This window comes from Zonotrichia leucophrys, chromosome 6 (assembly GCF_028769735.1).
Source record: "Zonotrichia leucophrys gambelii isolate GWCS_2022_RI chromosome 6, RI_Zleu_2.0, whole genome shotgun sequence".
NCBI lineage: Eukaryota > Metazoa > Chordata > Aves > Passeriformes > Passerellidae > Zonotrichia > Zonotrichia leucophrys.
In genome coordinates, this window is record NC_088176.1 from 2,722,277 (window position 1) to 2,743,353 (window position 21,077).

At 45.2% G+C, this 21,077-nt stretch overlaps 1 protein-coding gene across 3 annotated transcripts in view; it reads left to right on the top strand.

Moving 5' to 3' along the window:
- ADAM12 (ADAM metallopeptidase domain 12) overlaps nucleotides 1-21,077 on the top strand; it is a 189,062-nt gene continuing 167,985 nt past the window's right edge. For all 3 annotated transcript variants that reach the window (XM_064716729.1, XM_064716730.1, XM_064716728.1), the window contains exons 1-2: nucleotides 1-212; nucleotides 18,756-18,889. In XM_064716729.1, coding sequence (XP_064572799.1) covers nucleotides 80-212; nucleotides 18,756-18,889 — 267 coding nt within the window. In that variant the 5' untranslated portion in view covers nucleotides 1-79. The remainder of the gene's footprint in view (nucleotides 213-18,755; nucleotides 18,890-21,077) is intronic.

Sequence of the window (21,077 nt, forward strand, 5' to 3'; positions counted from 1 at the left end):
TCCTCTCGGTAACTGTATATTATGGGGCTGCTCTCCAGCCCCAGCTGATGAAAGTTTGTCTCCCTCAGTCTGGGCTGCGATGTCAAAGCGCCTCCAGGCAGCGCAGCCGCGCTCCCCCCGTGCGCTGCCCCGGGCCCGGCTCCCCGCGCTGCTGCCGCTGCTGCTGCTGCTGCTGCTGGGCCCGGGCCGCCCGCTCTCCGCATCGCCCCGCGGTAAGTCACACACAGCCCCGGGGCTTCCCCCGAAAGGATCCCGCTCCATTTTAGCCGGACGAGCAGCAGGGAGATGGGTTCTGAGCGCCGCTCCCCCCGCCCCGCGGCGGGCATGGGGCGGGAGGTCCCGGCCGGGCACACGCGGAGCGCGGAGCTCCCGCTCCTCAGGGCGGCTCCGCGGAGATTCCCCGGAGAACTCCGCTCTGCGAGCCCCCGGCACCCCCAGACCCGCCATGGCACCCCCAAACCTGCTGCTCCTTTTCCCCTGGCGCCCCCGAACCTGCTGCTCCTTTCTCTGCACCCCCGAACCCCGGGTGCCATCCCCCGGCGCCCCCAAACCTGCTGCTCCTTTCTTTGCACCCCCATCCCCCGGCACCTCCAAACTTGCTGCTTCCTTCTCTGCAACCCCAAACTTGCTGCTCCTTTTCTTTGCACCCCCAAATTCACCGGGTGTCATGCCCCAGCACCCCTAAACCTGCATCTCCCTTCTTTGCACCCCCATCCCCTGGCACCCCCAAACCTTCTGCTCCCTTCTCTGCACCCCCAAACCTGCCGGATTCTGTTCCAGTGCACCCCCAAACCTTCCCAAAGGTGCTGCTCTTTTCTTTGCACCCCCATCCCCTGGCACCCCCAAACGTGCTGCTCCTTTCTTTGCACCCCCAAATCCACCGGGTGTCATGCCCCGGCACCCCCAAACCTTTCCAAAGGTGCTGCTCCTTTCTCTGCACCCCCATTCCCCGGCACCCCCAAACCTGCTGCTCCCTTTTCTGCCCCTCCAAATCCACGGAGAGTCATCCCCGGCACCCCCAAACCTGTTTGTACCTCCTCTGCCCCCCCAAACCTGCTGCTCCCTTCTCTGCACCCCCAAACCTGGTGTTCCCTTCTCTGCACCCCCATCCCCGGTCCCATCCCCCGTTATGTTCATTCGGGGGTCCCGGGCAGAGAGGGTTTAGGGGGTGTTGGAAATTCCCCTCCGAACAGCCCCCGGGGCTGCATTCAAAGCTTTGGGAGTCTTGTCAGAGTTCGGGCTCTGTTTCCAGCTGGGGAAAATTGCGCGGAAAAGCCAAATAGTGATGGTAAAAGCGTCCTGGCTGGGTAAAAGTTTTCTCGCCGCCGCTGTGTTCATTCAAAGTGAGCTCCAGGCGGGGATTGAGCTGCGGAGCGCTGTGCTGTCCGTGTTCCATGGATGGGAACAGCCTAGGACGGGATTGTCTCTCCCTACAGCGAGTTTGGGGTTTGTTCTGCAATCCTCAGAGCGCCCAGGTCCTCTCGTGTTTGCTAAGCAGCAGCTGACTGCATATGTATGTGAGAGAGGAGAAGAGATTCTCCTCTATGAATGCATTGAACAGCACCGAGGGGTGCCTGTGTTCCTGAGTGTTACTAAAAACTCCTGTGTTTGGGCTTTTTTTGTCTTTTTTATTTTTTTCCATTGTAACTTGAAGCTTTGCAAATATTTGCTTATCTTCAAACGTATTGACAACGACTTTCACTGGGACTTTTCCTCTGAACTTGCTAAGAGAAAAGATGGGGAGATAGTTTAGCGCATGGAAATCCCAGGGGGGAAAAGGACAAGGTGTTGCCTTTGATCAAGCACCTGGAATTTATCTTAATGGATTAACAGGAGTTGAAGCTCTGCCTTTGAGAGGGGTCTTGATTTCCTTTTGCCAGCATTTGTATTTGCACCAAATCAGTGGGTTTGGGGTAAAGGCTGCAGAAATTCCCTGCAAATGAAGGGAAATAGGTGCCCTGGGGCCGTTCCCTTTTTGTGGGGAAAGGGAGGGATGGTTTGGATGGGAGCATGGCTCCCTTCTCTGAGTATGGAACTGGCTGGCCAGCCCCTCCATGGTGTGGAAGTTCACTTGCAGTGGGGAAAATCTGAGGTAAAACACTTCAAAGTGTTTGTCCCTACAATACCAGGAGGGCAAAGTGTGGGTGACTTGGCCCTGGCACACAGAGGAGTGAGCAGAAGGGGAAGAGGGGGTGGAAATCCGGTTCCTGGTGCTCAGAATTCCCTCAGAGCCAAGTGAAGCTCTAAGGTTACACTCACACCCATGATTTAAGCTCTGTGTGAAGTTTGTGCCAGCTGCTCATCTCCACGCTGTCTTTAGGTGTCTTTATAGGTTTTAGGTGTCTACATTTGGGCAGCTGTGGTAGTTGTTGGCCTTTGGATTTGCTTTCTTGTATTTTCCCGCTCCTCTTCTTTCAGTACCATGCCTGTAATTTGCTCTTTTCCACCCAGAATATTCAGTGAGCATCCCCTGCCTTAATTCCACATTTTTCCCTGTGGAAGCAGAGCTCAGCTTCAGCCCTGCCAGAGCTTGTGCTGCTTTCTTGGGCACGGAGGTGCTGGAAGTTCCAGGCACTCCCAGTGACACCAGGGGCTCCTGGCTGGGCTGGAATGGCTCTCACTGGGCGTTCTGGAGCCCTGCAGGACATCCTGATTTTTACATAAACTCCTGCTTAGTGATTAACACAAGTTGGAGTTATGATAGGCCTTGAGACCTGGGTTTGAAACGTGGCAATAATGGGTGTCTGCCTGAGTGACAGCTCTGTTGTTAAATAGAAATTATCAGGTTGTGGGCTAGACAACTTCAAAGTAGCCTCGTTGCTTGCTTTTAGTATGTTTTCTTTCCATTTCTTTGTGGTTTTACAATTGCCCGCTTAGTTTTCAATCTTGTGCTGGGTTTCTGCTTAAAGGACCTCATGGACAAAAAGGAAAACTCAACCAGGCCAAATAACTTTGTTGCCCTTGTGGAATGGGATATAAAGGATAAGATCTGATCTTCCAGTCTCAGTCAAATACCTCAAAATCTACACCTGTACAAGGTTTTTGTGCTCAAGGCTGTCCTATTCCTGCAGGGCAGACAAAGTGATGCTGTGGATAAGTCCAAATTAGAGATTGTGTGTACGTCCACAAACTTTTGAATTTCTTTTAAATATTGTGTGTTAGCTGGGAAAACAGCAGGAAAAAAATTACTCTTAGAATGACAGAATGGTTTGGGTTGGAAGGTACCTTAAAAACCATTTTATTTCACCCCCTGCCATGGGCAGAACGCTTTCCACCATCCCAGGTGGCTCCAAGTCCTGTCCAGCCTGGCCTTGGACACTCCCAGGGATAGAAGAGCCACAGCTGCTCTGGGCATGAAAAAAATGCAAATCCTAAAACTGCAACCCAAAATTCTTTACCTTTAGTTAAAATCACTTTTGTCTAGATGTTAATTTGCTACTGATTGCAGCTTCCTTGGTTCTAATGGAAATAAATTGCAGGAGAAGAGATGTTGCTTTGTCTTGTGCTCTAAACCTGATTTCTCCATCACCCTCTGTGTTTCAGAGCTCATTTATAAATCCTGTCTTCTCTCAAACTGCACCAGCATTTGTGGCAGATATTTCTGATGTGTGTGTAATCACCTCCTCTTTGCCTGGTGATTATCCCCTTCAGACAGCCTGGCATGAGCTGTCCCTGGCCGTGGGGCTCCAGAGATCCATGCCAAACCCCCAGCAGAGGGATTTCACTGCCACTCTTCAGCAGTGTCTGCATCCTTCCCCTCCAGCTCTCTGGGGAGCTGCAGGTGCTTCACTGCTGCTCCCTTGAGGGAGGGAGGAAGGAAGGAAAGGAAGGAAGGAAGGAAGGAGCGAGCATCTCTTGCTATGCTTGTGATTTTTGGAAAGGTCCTCATCCAGATACAAAGAGCATCCTTGAACTCGTGGTTGCCAGGCTGTGTTTTGGGTGGTTTTGCATCCTGGGGGATTTCTCTGATGGCCTGAGGGTGACTGCAGCAGCCCAGGGCTGTGTTTATCTGTTTACCCCACTGAAGATATCCATTTATCTGTTATTCCCACCAAGACTCACCACCCATGATCATGAAATTCTGTTCTAAAAGGGCTCAACTCATGTTGTTGTGGTTCCAGTTGTGGGTTTCTCTGGGTCTGGATTCCAGGCACTTGAGACAGTAGTTCATGTTCACACTCAGGTGTTTATTATTTCTTATCAGTAAAACAGTCTCATTACTGTGAGTTCTGCAGCTTTTCATTAGAAGGCACAAAATGGCCAACAATCTCTTGTTCCAAGGTCTTTTAAGACTAAACTATCCAATTAAGAGCTGACACCTGGATTATTTTCCCTTTTAACCCAATAACTGAACCCAGAGAGCCCCCAGTGGGGACTTTTCTGCCCAATTACAAAATGCCACCCAAACCCATGGAGAAGGATGAAGAAGAAGAAGCCCAGGATGACACCCTGTGCCCACCACCTTGCTTCCATCCACAACATACTAAAAGCCCCAAAACCTCAATTTCTCACCAAGTGACACACCTACACTAGATTACTCTGTAATCTGTTTCTATTTTTCTATATTATCTATTTCTATTTTGTGGATTCCAATCTATCTTGAAGTCCAGGAAGCTTTCTCCATGGATGAGGGTCACAGTCAGTGCTCCCTGGGGGTCAGGGCACCCCAGAGCAGACACAGAAATATTCCCTGTGGTGCCCTGGGTTTCCACATCATGTAAAGCTTTATTTGTTCCTCCCCCAGCTTTCTCCACACCTCACATCTCCTCCTCCTGACAATTTATCCCTGGTGCTTCCAGCAGATCTGGCACTGCCAGGGCAGCCTGGCCCAGGAGTCCTGCTGGGCTCTGGAGTTGTTGTGTTCCTGAGCCTCCCTTTGTGCTGTGGCAGAGTGAAGGGTGAGCCCTGAGCTGCCTTGCTGGGCTCTTGGGGTGGGTTTCTCCTCACTTGTGCTGTGAGAGCTGCAGTAATGCAGGAATGGACATTTTTAAGGTGTTTGGAAATCTGGAATGCTGTCAGGATGCCCAGCCAGGCCCTGCCACGCCAGCAGGCTGTCCCCAGCTCTGCCTCACACCATCCCATCCTGCTCAGCATGCCAGCCTGCCCATGTTGCAGGGATTTTTAATTTAATCCCTTTTTCTGGTGACTCTCCTTCCTCTACAACCCCTTATGTTTTACTGCACCTCACCCTGGATCCCGCTCTCCCCACTGCCTGCACTTTGCACTTGTATTTCAAGCAGCTCCTCAGATTTCTCCCTGGACAAAAGCACATCATCTGCACAGTCCTGGCGTGCTCCATCCCCGAATCACACCTGCACAGGCTTCTCTTAGGTCCTGCTCAGTCTCCAGGGCAGATCTTTGAGCCAGTAAATTAAAACCCCACAGTTTGAGGGCAGCAGTTGATTCCTCATAGGGCAGTGCAGTCTGAGAGCTCAATCCCTTTTATTTCTGCTTAAAACAGAGCAAAGTGCTTCTAATGTATTCAATTTTTATCTTTTTGCCACCCCACTAACTAAGAGAAAGGGATTGTTTCTTAGTAAAGCCTTGCTCCAGCATGTTGACCCTTCTCTTTTTAGGGTTCAGGCTGGATTTTGAGGCTAAGTTGGTATCAAGTGACTTGAACTGCATAATCTAATCAGAAATTAATCTGTTTAATCCCTTCAGGTTGTTCCACTAATACTTTACACCCCATACAAATGACTTTGCTGCTTTCCATGACCTGGAGCTAGGATAAGCAAGAGTTTGGAGGCAGGAAATTGTCCTTTCACAAGGTCAGCTTGCTAAAAGCAGTGATTAGGAGAACAAATTCTTTCTTGTCCCAAATCTATGATGTAATAAGGCAAGAAGTGAAATGTGTCATGGCCTGTTAGCCATGCTGGATAATGCACATCAAGGCAGAAAAAGCTGGATGCAGAATTTGGCACAAAAGTATCTTTTACTCATTTATTTTGGGGTATTTTTTTAAGATGAACTGTGTCGGCCCATGGGAATTTAGTTAAATAGTATATATTATATGCATTAAGTGAAAAATCTTCCTCTGACAATGGTGAAATTTTGCTGTTTTCTTCTTCTTTCAAATGTGTTCTAATCCTGCAAGCAGCTGAAAGATAAACCTCATGTGTGACTGTTTACCTCTGAAAGAATACATGAAGATACAAACTTCAACAAATTCAAGTATTTATGGGATTGTTTTGCTATAGTTATGCAAAAACAAATTTAAAAATTACAAAATCTGGACTTTGTAATTTAGTAAGGGGATCATATGGGCCTGCTCAGGAATGGAGCTGAGCATGAGCAGTTTTTATCCAGCAGCACTGATGCAGTGATGGTCTGTGCTGGAGATCCACTGCTACTTCAACAGTTAGGAGATGTGAGGAGGTTAATTCAGTCCATATTATTGAAGTTTATATTCCATTCCTTTTCTGCCACTGAGAGCACTGTGATGATAGAGGGAGTTGGGAATAAATTCATGGATCCCTCTGGAGCACCAGGGATGGACACAGCACCTCAGCCATGTTCCTTTTGGAGCTGGAGATCACTAAAGGATCTCCAGGTTAAAATATATTCTTGCATTTTGATGTGGGCATTGGTGCATGAGGTGAGCACCCCAAAAGAATGAGGATTTATTTCTTCATCTCCTGAGTAAGGCACAGACACACTTTGGGTGAACACCAAGGTGAAATATGGGATCATTGCAGAAGAAATCCCAGAATGGTTTGGGTGGGAAGGGACCTTAAATCCCACCCAGTGCCACCCCTGCCATGGCAGGGACACCTCCCACTGTCCCAGGGGCTCCAGCCCCAATGTCCAGCCTGGCCTTGGGCACTGCCAGGGATCCAGGGGCAGCCACAGCTGCTCTGGGAATTCCATCCCAGCCCTTCCCCACCTTCACAGAGAGGAAATTCTTCCTGATATCCAACCAGATCTCTCCTCTTTTAGTTTAAATCTTGACACTTCAGGAAGTAGGAGCTATTTGCTCTGCATGCTGTGTGTTCCTTGTTTCTATGCCTGACCCTCTTTTGGGATAAATTCCCTCCCCTCCATGGACCTGACTCCTTTGTACAGCCCGGTGCTCATGTCCTGTGCTGGCATTTAAAATCCTTTCTGCAGCACCAGAGCAGATGAGCAGAGCTGTTGTAGTGACCTGGGGAGAGATATCCTGCCCTGAACAAACCATAAAAATAAATGTTCTTTGCTCCTGTATCTCATTGCTGGTGGAATGTGTGAAAGTCAGGAGTTACAGAGCGACCCAGGGCTCACGGTGACACTTTCTGCAAGGCCACACTCATAATTCTGAGCAGCAGAGGTGGCTTCAAGAACATTAACTAACTCCAGGTTATCTTTTCATGTTTTAAAAACCAGAAGGGAGATTCAGTGACAGCTTGTGCTGGAGCAGGTGCAGCTCATTTTCCTCTGCCTGCTGCTGTGTGATGTGAGGATCAGGTATTCCCCACCCAAACAGGAACTCCTGATGGATACAAAATCCTGATGGATATAAAAACTCCTGCACATAAACTCCTCAGCCCAGCAGCTCCTTTTCTAGGCTTGGGTAAGAACTACAAATCACATCCCCTGCCTGCCCAGCTAAATTAACACTGCAGTTCACCCCAGCTAGGTGTGCTGTGTTCCCCAGAGAAATCTGAAGGAATGATCTGTTGTATTTGTGGGGTTCCCCAGATGAGGAAGGAATGATGAATCTGACTCCATGTTCTTAGAAGGCTAATTTATTATTTTATATATACTATATGATATTAAAGAATATATTACTATATTAAATACTATATTAGATACTAGATATTATATTAAAGAATGCTATACTAAACTATACTAAAGAATACAGAAAGGATACAGACAGAAGGCTAAAAAGATCATAATGAAAACTTGTGACTCTTTGCAGAGTCCTGACACAGCTTGGCCCTGATTGGCCAACGAGTGAAAACAATTCACATGAAACCAATGAAACCATCTGTGGGTAAACAATCTCCAAACACATTCCACATGAGCACAACACAGGAGAAGCAAATCAGATAATATTGTTTTCCTTTTTCTCTGAGTTTTCTAAGCTTCCCAGGAGCAAAATCCTGGGCGAAGGGATTTTCCAGACAATATGAATGCTACAATGCTCTGTGCCTGTGAGGAGCACAGCTCCCACTCCTTGGTGCTTTTCTGTGCAGGTTGTACACAGCCAGGAACATCCCTCATTTCACTGTGTGAGGATTCCTTTCTGTGCAGGTTGTGCACAGCCAGGAACATCCCTCATTTCACTGTGTGAGGATTCCTTTCTGTGCAGGTTGTACACAGCCAGGAACATCCCTCATTTCACTGATTCCTTTCTGTGCAGGTTGTACACAGCCAGGAACATCCCTCATTTCACTGTGTGAGGATTCCTTGCCCTTGCAGGTTGTACACAGCCAGGAACATCCCTCATTTCACTGTGTGAGGATTCCTTTCTGTGCAGGTTGTGCACAGCCAGCAACATCCCTCATTTCACTGTGAGAGGATTCCTTGCCCTCGCCAAGGCAGGTTAGTAAATCACTGCAGAGAGGGATTGCACTGTACCTTTTGAAAGAGCAAGAGGAAATTGTATTTTGGAGAGTAATTTGAAGTTCACTCAGTGAAAGTAGCCTTTCATGAGGCTTTGGAGGGGAGGAGTTGGAGAGGAGCACTGGACCTGGATTTTCACGTAATTATGTGGACTCATTGCTGAGAAGTGAAGATATATTTAGTACCTTTTTCTCTGCCCTTGGAGTTGGGTGGATTCCTGTGCTTGTAAAGCACAGGTTATTATTTCTGTGCCTCAGTAAGTGTTTTTGGCTGGTACAGAAGGGTGCAAAGCTGAGTTCATAATAGAAAACAAAGATCTGTGGGGCTCTTTGGGGAAGAAGCAGCAATTTAGGAACAAGCAGACGTGTCCCAGTGTTGAGATGCCCCATCTTTCACTCTGGCAGTCTGGGAATACCTTTGGGAAAGGCACAGTGCAACCCTTGAGGATTTTCATCCATTATTAGCCCTGTCCTGCCTGTTTTTGGAAGAGGAAAGGGCTGGGCCAGTTGATATGGTGTGGATCAGGGCTTGGAAAAGAGGCAGGAAAACAGGATTTACAGCAGGAGGACAGAAGTTCTCCTAAGCTGCTGTGTCATGGACTTTCCAAAGCTCCTTTGGGTTGGAATCTTGCATTTCTGGCTTGCCCTCTTCTGTGAACTCCCAAGCCCTGAGCTCTTCCATGGGGGAACCTCTCAGTCCTCCCCATGACCCACTGTGCTGGAATGCCCTTTCCTTCAGGGCTTCACTGCTTTATTTCTCTCTATTTTGAAATGTTCTCTTCTAGGGAAAAAAAGAAAAAAGAAAAAAAAAGACAACTCTGTCTTTGGACTGGTCCTGAATAGTAATTCCTCAGTCAAACATAACAGCATCCCAAATGAGGCTGGACAGCTGTTTCCCAAATATATCCCTGTACATATTCTATACACATCATAAAGCTGGGTTTGGGTTATTTGAAACGTTCTGCAGGCTCCCTGCCCCCTCCTGCAGTCAATGGCAAATGTTGTTCTCCCAACTCCACTTGTCACATTCTGTTCTGCAGAACAGGGAGGATATTGAGATATACTGGCTTCTCTCCTTGACTGCATTTCAATATGTATTTTGTATAATGAGGGCCCAAATCCTTCTGCCATTACTTAGGCTTTAATCACACTGTGCTCTGCCCAGATTGCTTTAATCGCATTTGCATCAGCAGGAGTTGCTCTGTGATGAGCAATATTTCATCTGCAAACAGGGCAGACACATCTCAGGCACTCGAGGAGGAAGGAGCTGCCTGGCCAGGCTTTGTTGCAGCTCTCCAGTGAGGGATGGTGCAGCATCCTGATTGGAGAAATAGATTTTCAGGAATTAGAAGGAGCAAAGCCATTTTTATCAGTTGTTTTGTTTTTGTTGTTTTTTTTTTTTTTTTAAGTTCGGGGGTTTTTTTAAGTTTTTGGGTTTTTTTTTTTGTTTTGTTTTTTGTTTTGTTTTGTTTTTAGGGGTGTTTTTTTTGGACCTGTCAAGTGTGATAGCTCCCTTTTAATTTTCTACTAAATGGCTTTTTGGCATGTGTTATCTGCTGAGGAACGCCCGGTGCAGAGCCATCGTTTTGTACTTCAGCCATGACATTACTCTAGATGAGAACTGAAAAGTTATATAGATATTACACCAATATATAAACCATGTGTGTTAGGAAGACAAGTTGAGTTTTGAAATATTTGCCTTAGCTATGCTTTTCACTTTCAATCTGTGCCAAACATGTGCTTGAATGACTGATGGAGTCATATGGTTCCCCGAATAAAGCACTTTATTGTGCTCAGACTTGGAGCCTTCCAACAGTTGTATTACAGAAGCTTGAAGATTAAGATGATCCAACTGCTTAGGGGGTATGTCCCACAAGGAACATTTTAGTTTTTCTTTTCTTGTCCCCCCCACTTCTCTATTTTTTGTCTTTCTCTGTGTCATCAGTTTGTTCAGCTGCTGGGGCAGTGACACCACAGAGAGTTTGGTGGAGCAGAGCAGCAAAGTCACCTCCAGATTTCAGCTTTTTTTGCTGTGTCCACATTGAGATGTTGAACACATGACATATTCCAGGCATTTTATGGGATTTCATGGGGGAGGGGGCAGAGGGCTGTTCCCTGTCACTGATTATTTCATCAGCAGAATCAGACTCAGGAAAGGAGTGACTGTGCGTGAGCAAGTGATGACAGGAGGTAGATCTGAGAATTATAAACCCCAAATATTGAAAGCCGTGTTTTTGATGCTGTTCAGTTAATGGGGATCAGGGAATCTCAACCCTCCATTCCTCATCCTGGAGCTGCCTGGGGATGCTGCAGAGCTTCATCTGCACAGACCCATCAGGCTGGAGACAGGATCTTTTTCCATTGGAAGCCAAAAGAACAGAAAATTAAATTCAGAAATGCATGGAGTCATCTTGCTGCTGCCTCCTCTCAGGCTCCTCAAAGACCTTTGCTGACTTCTCATGTTTGAAAAATTTTTGTACACAAGTTGTAATTTTTGCAGCGTGAAAAAAAGGCAAAATTCCAGCTCAAGAAGATCCATGGAATTAGTTGCTTTCCAAGGGTTACTTGTGCTTAAATGCCTGAGGTCTTGGGTTTGGGAGAAGGGAGAAAACAAGTAAAACTTTGTGTGTAGTTTTTCCTCTTTTTTTAAGTCTTATTTTCCAAGCAGGCCATGAAAGGACTAATTTTCCTGGGTTTTGTAGAAATAATCAATGTACCCTTTAGAGGAGCAAAGGTTAGCTGGGAAAATAATTCATGATTTTGAACTAATAAAAACTTCACTGCAAGAGATAAGAGTTTTACTTATGCATAGTCAAATCTTGCCCAGGCTTTTGTGCTTATAAATAAAGGAGGGCAGAGTCTGGTGTTGTGCTGCCTTTGATGAGGCTGTGGAAGTGCTGGAAGTGGGATAATGGGAAGCACCTTATCAATGTGGTGATTTTTGTCCTTTCTTTTGAGAGGGTGTCTGTGTCCTCAGCTGGTGGAGGTAAAATTACATCAAAATTTTGATGTAAAATTTAAGCTGTTGCTTCTTTGACCCCGAGCAAGTCTCAGGGCTGGCTTTGTTTAACCATTATGCACTAGAAATCTGGTACTGGTTTATTTTCTAGCATTTGCACATTTATTATGAGATATATTTACATTTTGTATTTTTTTTTTGTGTTAGTGCCCAGGGAGGTTGTGGATTCCCATCCCTGGAAGTGTCCAAGGCCAGGCTGGAGCAGCCTGGGGCAGTGGAAGGTTCCCTGTCCATGGCAGGGATGGAATGGGCTGAGCTTTATGGTCCCTTCCAACCCAAACCATTTTGCAGTTCTGGGATTTTATGAAGTACCAATTTGTTTTTCCTGTCTCAGGCACAACAGGCACTGTTTTAGGTGGTTTCAGCAAGGCCTGTGCCTGGATAATGTTTAGCTTGGGTAAAGCTTTGGCTTTTGCTGGAAGGTGGAGTGAAATAGAGGACTGGAATTACACATCTCCAGACCTTGGCCACAGAGTTGGATAATTGACACTTCTTTTGGCATGATATGATCTGACCCCTAATGTTGACAATTTCCATTTAAAGCAAGTTGTTTTTTCTTTTCTTTTTGCTTTTCTTGAGGGACAAGGGCTGGATGTGATCGTCTGTGCAATTCTAGATTGGAATCCTATCTCACTTTATGTGTAGGCACTTTATACTCCTGCCATCTCTAAATGTATCAGCACTGGCAAGATAAATACCAAAAGGCATAGAGAGCTAAGGGACAATCAGGGGTCCTGTCACCTTTGGTTTTCTACATTATGTAAAATAATTCTTCTAGTTCCCTTCTTGTAATTCAGACTTTCCACTTCCCTGCTCTCCCTGGCAGCCTTTCCAAGCCACCAGCTCCAGGCTCAATTCATCTCTTGTGAGTGCAGGTGAGGACAAATGCCCCCAGCACTCCAGAAGTGCTTCTCTCTCCAGCTCTCAGGATTAGCCTGGATCTCTGGTGCTCCCTGCAAACACCTCTTTTGATGCAGCATTGTCAGTGTTATCCCCAGTACCATGGGTGGGTCATTCTGGTGTCGCCTGCTTTGAGGAGCAGTGGTTGGAGCAGAAATCCTGATGATCCCTAAGGGTACAACCCTCCTGGGTTTAACCCCTTGCTCCAGCCTGCAAGTCATTGTGTTCTTTGTAATATTCCTCTGTGCAGTCACATCTCACCTCTGAGCACTGGATTTCAGGAGGACTCTTGAGTAAAGGTTGCTGATAAAAATGCAAACTGATCTTAATATCTTTTCTTACTGAACTGTGGTAAAATCCTTCCCTTGCCTGGTTGTGGGTGCTGTGTTTGTGGGCAGCTTCCAATTCTTACCCTGTTTCACTTCCATAAACTTCCATAAACTTATCCTGTTTCACTTCCATAACTTCCTAAAGTTCCTAAATTCCATCTTGAAGGACAAGACTTGGTCCTCCTCTCTTAGTGTGTAAGTGTGGGATTCACATTCTCTGAACCTGAGAGAAGCAATGAAAGAAGAGATGATCAAAACAATCCTTATCTCATTTGCTGTGTTTGTGTACAAGTGGAATGCACTGAAGGAATTTGCTTGATTGGATTCTGGTGTGAGTGTTTTCTTTTCTTGACCAATCTATGAAAGCTGTTGGTCAGGAGACAGTCACAAGATCTTGTTCAGTTGAGTGCTTGGGTAGGTTCAGTTTAGATGTAGTGTAATATAGTATAGAATATATGCTCTAATAATAATGTAGTATAAAATATGTATATTTTTATACATTTTATATATATTTAATAAACATATATTTATACATAACACACATAAATATATATTTTATTATATATATTATATATAATATAGTATCAAATATATACTATAATTATATAGTATAAAATATATATACTATAGTATAATTATATAGTATAAAATATATACTATAATAATAATAGAGTATAAAATATATACTATAGTAAATAATAAAGTAATTAATTAGCCTTGTGATATCATGGAGCCCTCCTCATCATTCCTCCTGCACGTCAGGTGCCCTGCTAATACAATATGTAAGCTTGGGAATTTTGGATTAAAAAATTCTGGTTGGAATTTTTCTGGAGGTGGCAGAAGAATCATCCCAAAGGAGAGAAAAGCCCCTGGTGGGGGGGGAAAAAGCTCTTTACACCTGCTGGGCCCCCAGGAGCAGTGCAGGCTCTGGGGGTACCTCAGGAACAAACCCAGTAAATGAGTGCTGGGTGCTGCCAGGTGTAAATCCCTTCCTCCACAGCCAGGCCATGGATGCCACAAAGTGAGAGCTGAACTGAGGAAGCTGAAGGAAATGAGGAGGGAAATGGATAAAGGATGTCCTTCCGGGCTTCCAGGGCATTGCCTGTGGCACGGAGCACTGCCATTAGCTGATTTCAGTTTGCAGAAAGATTGCTCTGTTCCATGGTTCTCTTCAATCCAAAGGTTATTCCAGTGCTTTGGGTGTTTTGCTGCAGAGGAAAATGAGGACAGGCTGTGAGTTATCATTTGGAGTTGGTTTTTAGTAGGAAAGGTAACACAACAATAATTTAATTAATTATTTTTTTTATTCCACCACCTCTGTAATTTTCATAGCTCAGCAGTAAGTGCAGGGGGGACATGAGGGGTGTTTGGGGACAGTGTGAGAAGACAGAGCTCCAGTCTGGGATGGAAATGGACACCCCACAGCATCGCTGGGACCTGGGCTGGGCTGGGCTTTTGTGGGGCTCTTTTGTGGGGCTGTGTCAGTCCTGGAGCGCCTGGTGACTGATGGAATCCTGGAGCCTCTCCTGTGAGGACAGGCTGAGGCTGGGAGAGCTCACCTGGGGGAGGAGAAGGCTCCAAGGACACCTCAGAGCCCCTGGCAGGGCCTGAAGGGGCTCCAGGAGAGCTGCACAAGGACTGGGGACAGGGATGGAGGGACAGGACCCAGGGAATGCTTTAAGCTGGCAATGGGTAGATTCAGATGGGATGTTGGGAAGGGATTCTTGGCTGTGAGGGTGAGGAGGGCCTAGGATGGAATTCCCAGAGCAGCTGTGGCTGCCCCTGGATCCCTGGCAGTGCCCAAGGCCAGGCTGGACATTGGGGCTGGAGCACCTGGGACAGTGAGAGGTGTCCCTGCCATGGCAGGGGTGGAATGGGATGATGTGAAGTCCCTTCCCACCCAAACCATTGTGGGATTTTCTGACCCGTGTTATTCCAGGTCTGTGTGGGACCAGAACAGGCCCTGTTGCTGTGTGGGACCAGAACAGGCCTAGCCCCAATGGAAGGAAGCTCAGCATCACATTTGGCTCTTGTGTAAATTCTGTAAATTTACAGAAGAGAGATGTGTGTTAGAGATGGATGTTGTTTATAAACCAGCCCAGGTCTGACTCCTGTCCTGCTCTGTGCTGGGGGGCACTGGCAGCAGGGTTGGGGCGTGCATTGAGTGGGACATGCTCTATATTCTCTATTTTCCTTGCACTTAATCCCATTTTATCCAGAGCTACTCAGCATTGGGTGCATTCACCTCTTTGTTTGTCATGAGGACAAATAAATGGCCCTGCCTCACTAAAAGCTTATTAATTTAAAGTAAATGCAAATCTGGAGAGGGTCTGGGTTGTTTCAGAGGCAGTGGCCGCTAAGCAAAGATGTCACATCACATACTCTGAGTTTATTTTGCACACAGCTTGGAGGAACTGAAATAAAAAGCAAAAAGATGAAAACCATTCTTAACTCCTTTGCCAACAGGCCCTTGTATGATACTGTGCAAACCAGAAAAGTTGTAGAGGTACATGGCAGATGAAAAATACTTAAGCCACACAAAAGTCACTGACAGGTAACATCTACTCATCTCACTATTTGTACAAAGTAGCTTTTATATTACTGGGGGGAAAAAAAGAGAATAAAGGGCGCTGCATCAGCTTGTGGGCTGCTTGTGGATCAAAAGCATTACCTTCAGTGCAGGCTGAAAATAGAAAACAGACACAACTGTGAAGGTTTTCATGTGAAAAAGTGGGAGACGAGCTTGCGTCAGGAAGAGCTGGACAGAATTTCACTGAAATGGAAAATAAGTAGGTGAGTGAGTAGGTGCATGTGACACAAAAGATAGGAAACCTGGGTCTAATCTAACTTTCTGCTCTTGCAGATGGCCTGATTTTCTTCTCCTCTCGTGCCACATTACCGAAATTTCAATTCTCTGATTTCAATTATTACACTATTTATACTGCTGTACTTCCAGGAGTCCCTGTAGGGAAGAGGCCTCATTATTAATGGAACACAAACAACTCTAATGGTTCAGCTTCAAAGAAACCCTCCTGAAAATGGGGAAGGGAGGTGCAGAGTGGCAGAGAGGAAATTCCAGCAGGTCTGTGTGCATGAGGAGCTGCAGCCCTGGGAGCTGGGGGATGTTTTGGGTGATGGAAACCCTCCCTTGGTGCAGATGTTGGGCTCATCCCATGGCTCCTTTCCCCAGGATGCTCTTTGGGAGGGATGGGTTTGTGCTCAGGGATGGGTCCCAGAACCAGCAGAAGGAAGCTGGGGATGGGTTTTGGTCAGATATTGTGCTAGGAATGGGTGAAGTGTCCCTGACTGGGATGGATTCCTTGGTGACTCCAGCTCAGGTGAGGGCCAAAGGCTCTCCAGGGTACCAGGAACTATCCCACCTTTGTACCCACCTGGTTTATCCCATTTTTTCCCCAAGTTTCCTGCACTATTTCTGCTTTATTTTTTTGGCCTGGCCCTCTGCTTACATTTTTTGAGGGTTTTTTTCCTCCTGATGTAGAATATTCCTCTCCCCATGTCCGTGTGCCATCGCTCAGTGGCCTTTCAGATCTCTCCTGCTCAGGATAAGTGTGGCTTGCTCTTCCAGGCTTCCCTTATTTTCTTATTTTCTTAGATAAGACTATTTTCATAGATAAGACATAGATAAGACTACCCCCTATTCTTTGAATCAGGCTGCAGAAACCTATTTAAAGGAATTACCTATTTATCTTCCCCATATATATTTTTTTTTTAATTTAAAGACTAGGTTAGAGTTTATTTATCAGCCATACAGGTTTCTTTATTTTGCAGTCTTTCAGAAATATACCCATCCCATAAATATAATGAAATTTCATGAGAAAAACATTATTTGATATACAAAAGGCACCGTGCTGTGCTTCTGTCACACTGAGGGCAGCTGGGAGTTAAGCAAGTGCACAATGCATGTGCCCAAATTATCTCCAGAATGAGGCCCAAAATTGGGCTGCACTCCTTCCTCTGCCTTCCACAGGAGGCTGTGATTTTTATCACACCCAATAATTTAAATAAAAACATTCAGATAAGCAGCCAAGTATCTGGCTCAGGGAGAGCAACTAGACAGAAATTGATCTTGTGTTTTATAAATGCTGTGGCTTCAGAAGATTTGCAAACCCTGAAGCTTGTCTGCTTTGTTTCCCCCCAAATAAATTATCTTTTCCAATAAAGATATAACTGCTGCCTATAAACCTGTCTTGATGTCTGTCTCCAGACTATCAACACTTCTGCACAATGAGCTTTTTCAGCAGATAAATAAGCACGTGTGGCAGATTAAATTTGCTCGTTGTAACCTTGCTTTGTTGTGCACCACGAGCATCAATTCATTGGGATGGAAGAGAAGGAGTGGCAAAACTGAACCACACTTTGTGTGGATTTTCCTTCCTTCTCCCATTGTATTTTTATAGCTGCTGCACTTCCAGAGCAGGCTGTCTGTTTAGGGAATAACCCATCTGTGCACAAATGCTGATCCCCTCCCTTTTTTCTGCTGTTTTGGGTAATGCTGGGAGGTTCATGCTCTGCAGAATGGTCAGGGAAGGCCCATGGAGGAGTATCAGAGAGGCTTTGATGTTTTCTGGAATCACCATGGGAGCTCCAAAGTGTCAGACAACACATCCATGGGAGGATAAGGATCCTCCAAGGGCTCTGAAAACCTGGATCTCATGACACTTCCAGAATGCAAACCCTACAAAATATTAGAAGGGCCTGAGCCATTTAATTTGTGTGGTTAAGATTGCTCAAGTGGGCCAAGGAGAAAGGAGAGCAGGGCTGGAGCCAAACTTTTCTCATTTTGCTGAGATATGCTTCATAAATTGCTGTTCTGAGCAGGGAGCTTCCTGCCTGATAATGAGAATAAAGGCCTGGAGTTCTGTCTAGACCCTCCCAGGCTGATGAGATGGTGTCTCATGTGCCTCCCCAGGGGACAACCAAATCTTGGGCCAGCTTTGGATCATCTCTTCTAAGGGCTGACACTGTGTCCTCCCAGCCCTCAATCACTTGGGCTGCATTAAAGGGGTGTAAGAACTCTATAACAAACAACTTTCCTCTCTCCAATGTATTTTATCTTTTTATCTTGTGAGGTAGTTTTTTGTTTGGGTTTTTTTTTGGGGGGGAGGTTTGTTTTGATTTTAGTGGGTTTTTTGTTGTTGTTTTTTGGTGTGTTTTAGGTCAAGTGTTACATTTTTAAAAGCACGTTGAAAAATACCAGATTTTATTTCTGCTCACATTGCCTTAGCCATAGTGACAGTACAGATGTTTTTAAGCTAAACCTAACAGTGATTAAATGGGGGTAATTGTGCTCAGAATATGACTCTTCATCCATCCTTCATGAGAGCATTAGGTGAGCACAGAGAGTGTGGCAAACCCCAGCGGAGTTTTGACTGTCCTGTGGCACCTGGAGGCCATCCCTGTCTCCTCTTTGATTTATCCTCAGTTATTTTTGCAGCTCTTGTCCTGGGATATTGGTTTTAGGGCTCTGCCTGGACAGGCACAATGCCATTAATGTGTTTAGGGAGAGGAAAGCCACTTGATAAATGCTGCATGCAAACAGCTTTTTGACCTGGTGGTATGAATGGAACTCATCTGCCTGTGGAGGAGTAGAGTGTTATTTCAATGAGTTTATCTTCTCTTTCTCTCCCAGACCTTTTTTCCCCACTAATGAGGTTGTTCATCCTCTATGATCTTATCCTTGCATCCTGATATCTCTACTCTTAATGTGCAGCCTTTGTCTTCTGCTGCCACCATCTAATCCCCTCCAACTCCTCTGAACCCCTCTGATTCCACAGGTTCCCTCTGAAATTCCTGTAGGTTTTGACTCTGACATTCCAAGTTTCATGTTTAATCCTTTTCCTGAATGATTTCCTTTTGAATGTGCTGCCAAGCCCCTCAAGTACCAATGTTCCCCTTGCCAGATGCTCTTCCCAGCTAACCTGAGGTGCCTCTCGCTGTCCTTAGGTGACAATGTGGGCAGCAAAGAGGAGTCCCCAAGGATGCAGGTGTCCAAGGACAACTCCAAAGATTATGAGATAACAATTCCCTTCCTTCTGAATGGAGAGCAGTGGAGACCAGTGCATGGCATTTATTCAAAGGTCAGTCTTCATTTTGCCTATTTGTTTATTCTGAGGTGTGTAACAATTTAAAGGCTGTAGGGGGGATTTAATGCATTTTCACCCTATAGGTTATAACAGTGTTTTTATATAATTTAATGTTTTTATATTATTTAATTTTTTTATCAACATGTGTTGCCACATGTCTGAAATTGATGCCTGTTTAATTTAAGAAATGGATAAGGGTTTTGGTTGAAATAAATACCTTTTTCCTGCAGAGATGCATTCTTCTTCCTGATGGCAGAAATGAAAGTTTAAAGTGAAATAATAGCAGTTTAATTGCTTGAGATTCTGTCATGCAACAGCAAAATGAAAACTGAGGGAGGGGGGAGCGCACCAAACAGGTTTGTTTGGTAAATACAGTGTGACAGCAAGGAATTTAGGGACCAGTGGAAATAATGCTGTGCTGGCTGCAGCCTGAGGCATTATCTGGCCTTAATTATCCCATGGGAGACCCCCAGATTCCATCCCTGTGCTGGACTGGGGCTGAGGCTCTCCCTTCACACTCTGCTTCCCCTTCCCTAACCAGGGCAGGATCTGCCCCTGGCTCTGAGGTTGTTTCCCCCTCTTGACAGGCCCTGATAAGCTTTGCTCCTTTTTCCCCCCAGACGTTTGTGAACAATGTAGGAAGCTGCACTTAGGAAAAAAAAAGGCTGGGTTTTATCTCTTTCTGGAAGTATGAAGACAGTTTGTTGTTTATTGTCACCAAATGTATCCTGGGAATCTCTTACCCAACCTTTTAACTCAGGCCCAGTTTGATTCCAGCTCAGTTTTTATGTCGTTCTTTGAATTATCTTAATGAAGAAGGGAACAAGTAAAGTTTTTAAATAGTTAAAAAAAAAGAGAGGGAGGAAAAAAAACCAAGCAAAAACAATTCAAAAAGCCCAGAGAGCCAATTAGAAACAGCTTTTCTTGCTGGATTGGGAAAGTATTCCATGGAGAAATCCTGCCTGACTACTGCCACTGCTTGCAGGACGTGGCTTTGGATCACGTTGCTGATTGACACAAGTAGGTGTGAAAAGATATTTCCAGACAAGGGCTCTGACTTTCACAAAAAGCTTGTCCAGATTAAAATTGTTCCTTCTTCTCCTCTGTCCCTTCCTAAATAGGAGAGAAGGGCCAGGCCCAGTTCTGAATCTGTGCAGTGATGAAAGGGATATCAGAGTGGGTGCAGAATGGCTTATCTTGGAGAGATAACACAGATGGCTTGGTCCTAGATGTATGTGCAACTCTATTTTTAGATTATTTAATTAGAAACAGGCATTCTCCATATAGAGAGAGGCCTTTTAGCTACTCACTGGAGCTCTCTGAGAGAGTTACAACCCAGTATCACTCTGTGAGTAATGATAATGTGATTTATATCGTTAATTTGTTTCCCAGAATTACTTTCAGTTTAAGATGAACACTAGAAAAGATTTGTGGCTTGGTAGAAAGATCCACGTGCTGTATCAGCACTTTTTTTTTCTTTCCTTTGAATACTTCTTTTCCATGGAAACTTATAAATTAAATACACAAAAGTGCACATCAGGCTGTGGGAAGAACAACAGCTTCAGTGGTGGAGGAGAACAGTAATGAATAGCTTGTCACATAAATATTGATCAAAAGCACAAAAGTTAAATACTGCTGTATTTGATGGCTAAGTGGGATCTATTGTTCCTCAACTCGTTTCAAAGTGTTCCTCTGTTTTATTTAATTGTATATGAAGTCAAAAAAAGTATGTACTTGTAAGAGGGGAATGGTATTGCAATAGGATATATGGTAAAATAAATAATGGAGTGGCTATAAAAATGCCAAGAGATTAAAGTTATTTGTGTACAGATAATTGCCTGGCAATGATGGCCCCATTCCCCAATCCTTTAACTGTAAATACTCCTGCTTAACAATTAGTCCCTGGGAAAGCACACTCATCATTTAGTGCAGCCTTCTCTCCCATCTTGGAGATAAAACTGTCCTTTTATTTACCCCAGGAGTCGCTGCAGTATCTGTTGGAATCTCTCACTTGGAATCTGTCAGCAGTGATTATTAAGCTAATGACTTTCTCGTTGAGGGCCCATACACTGTGCAAAAAATGTGAGATAATTCACACAGCCTAATGGCACAAACACACAGGACTGCTCAGCAGCAGTGAGGAAATTCCATTTACTGAGGGGAAAAAAAGAGAAATTGCTTC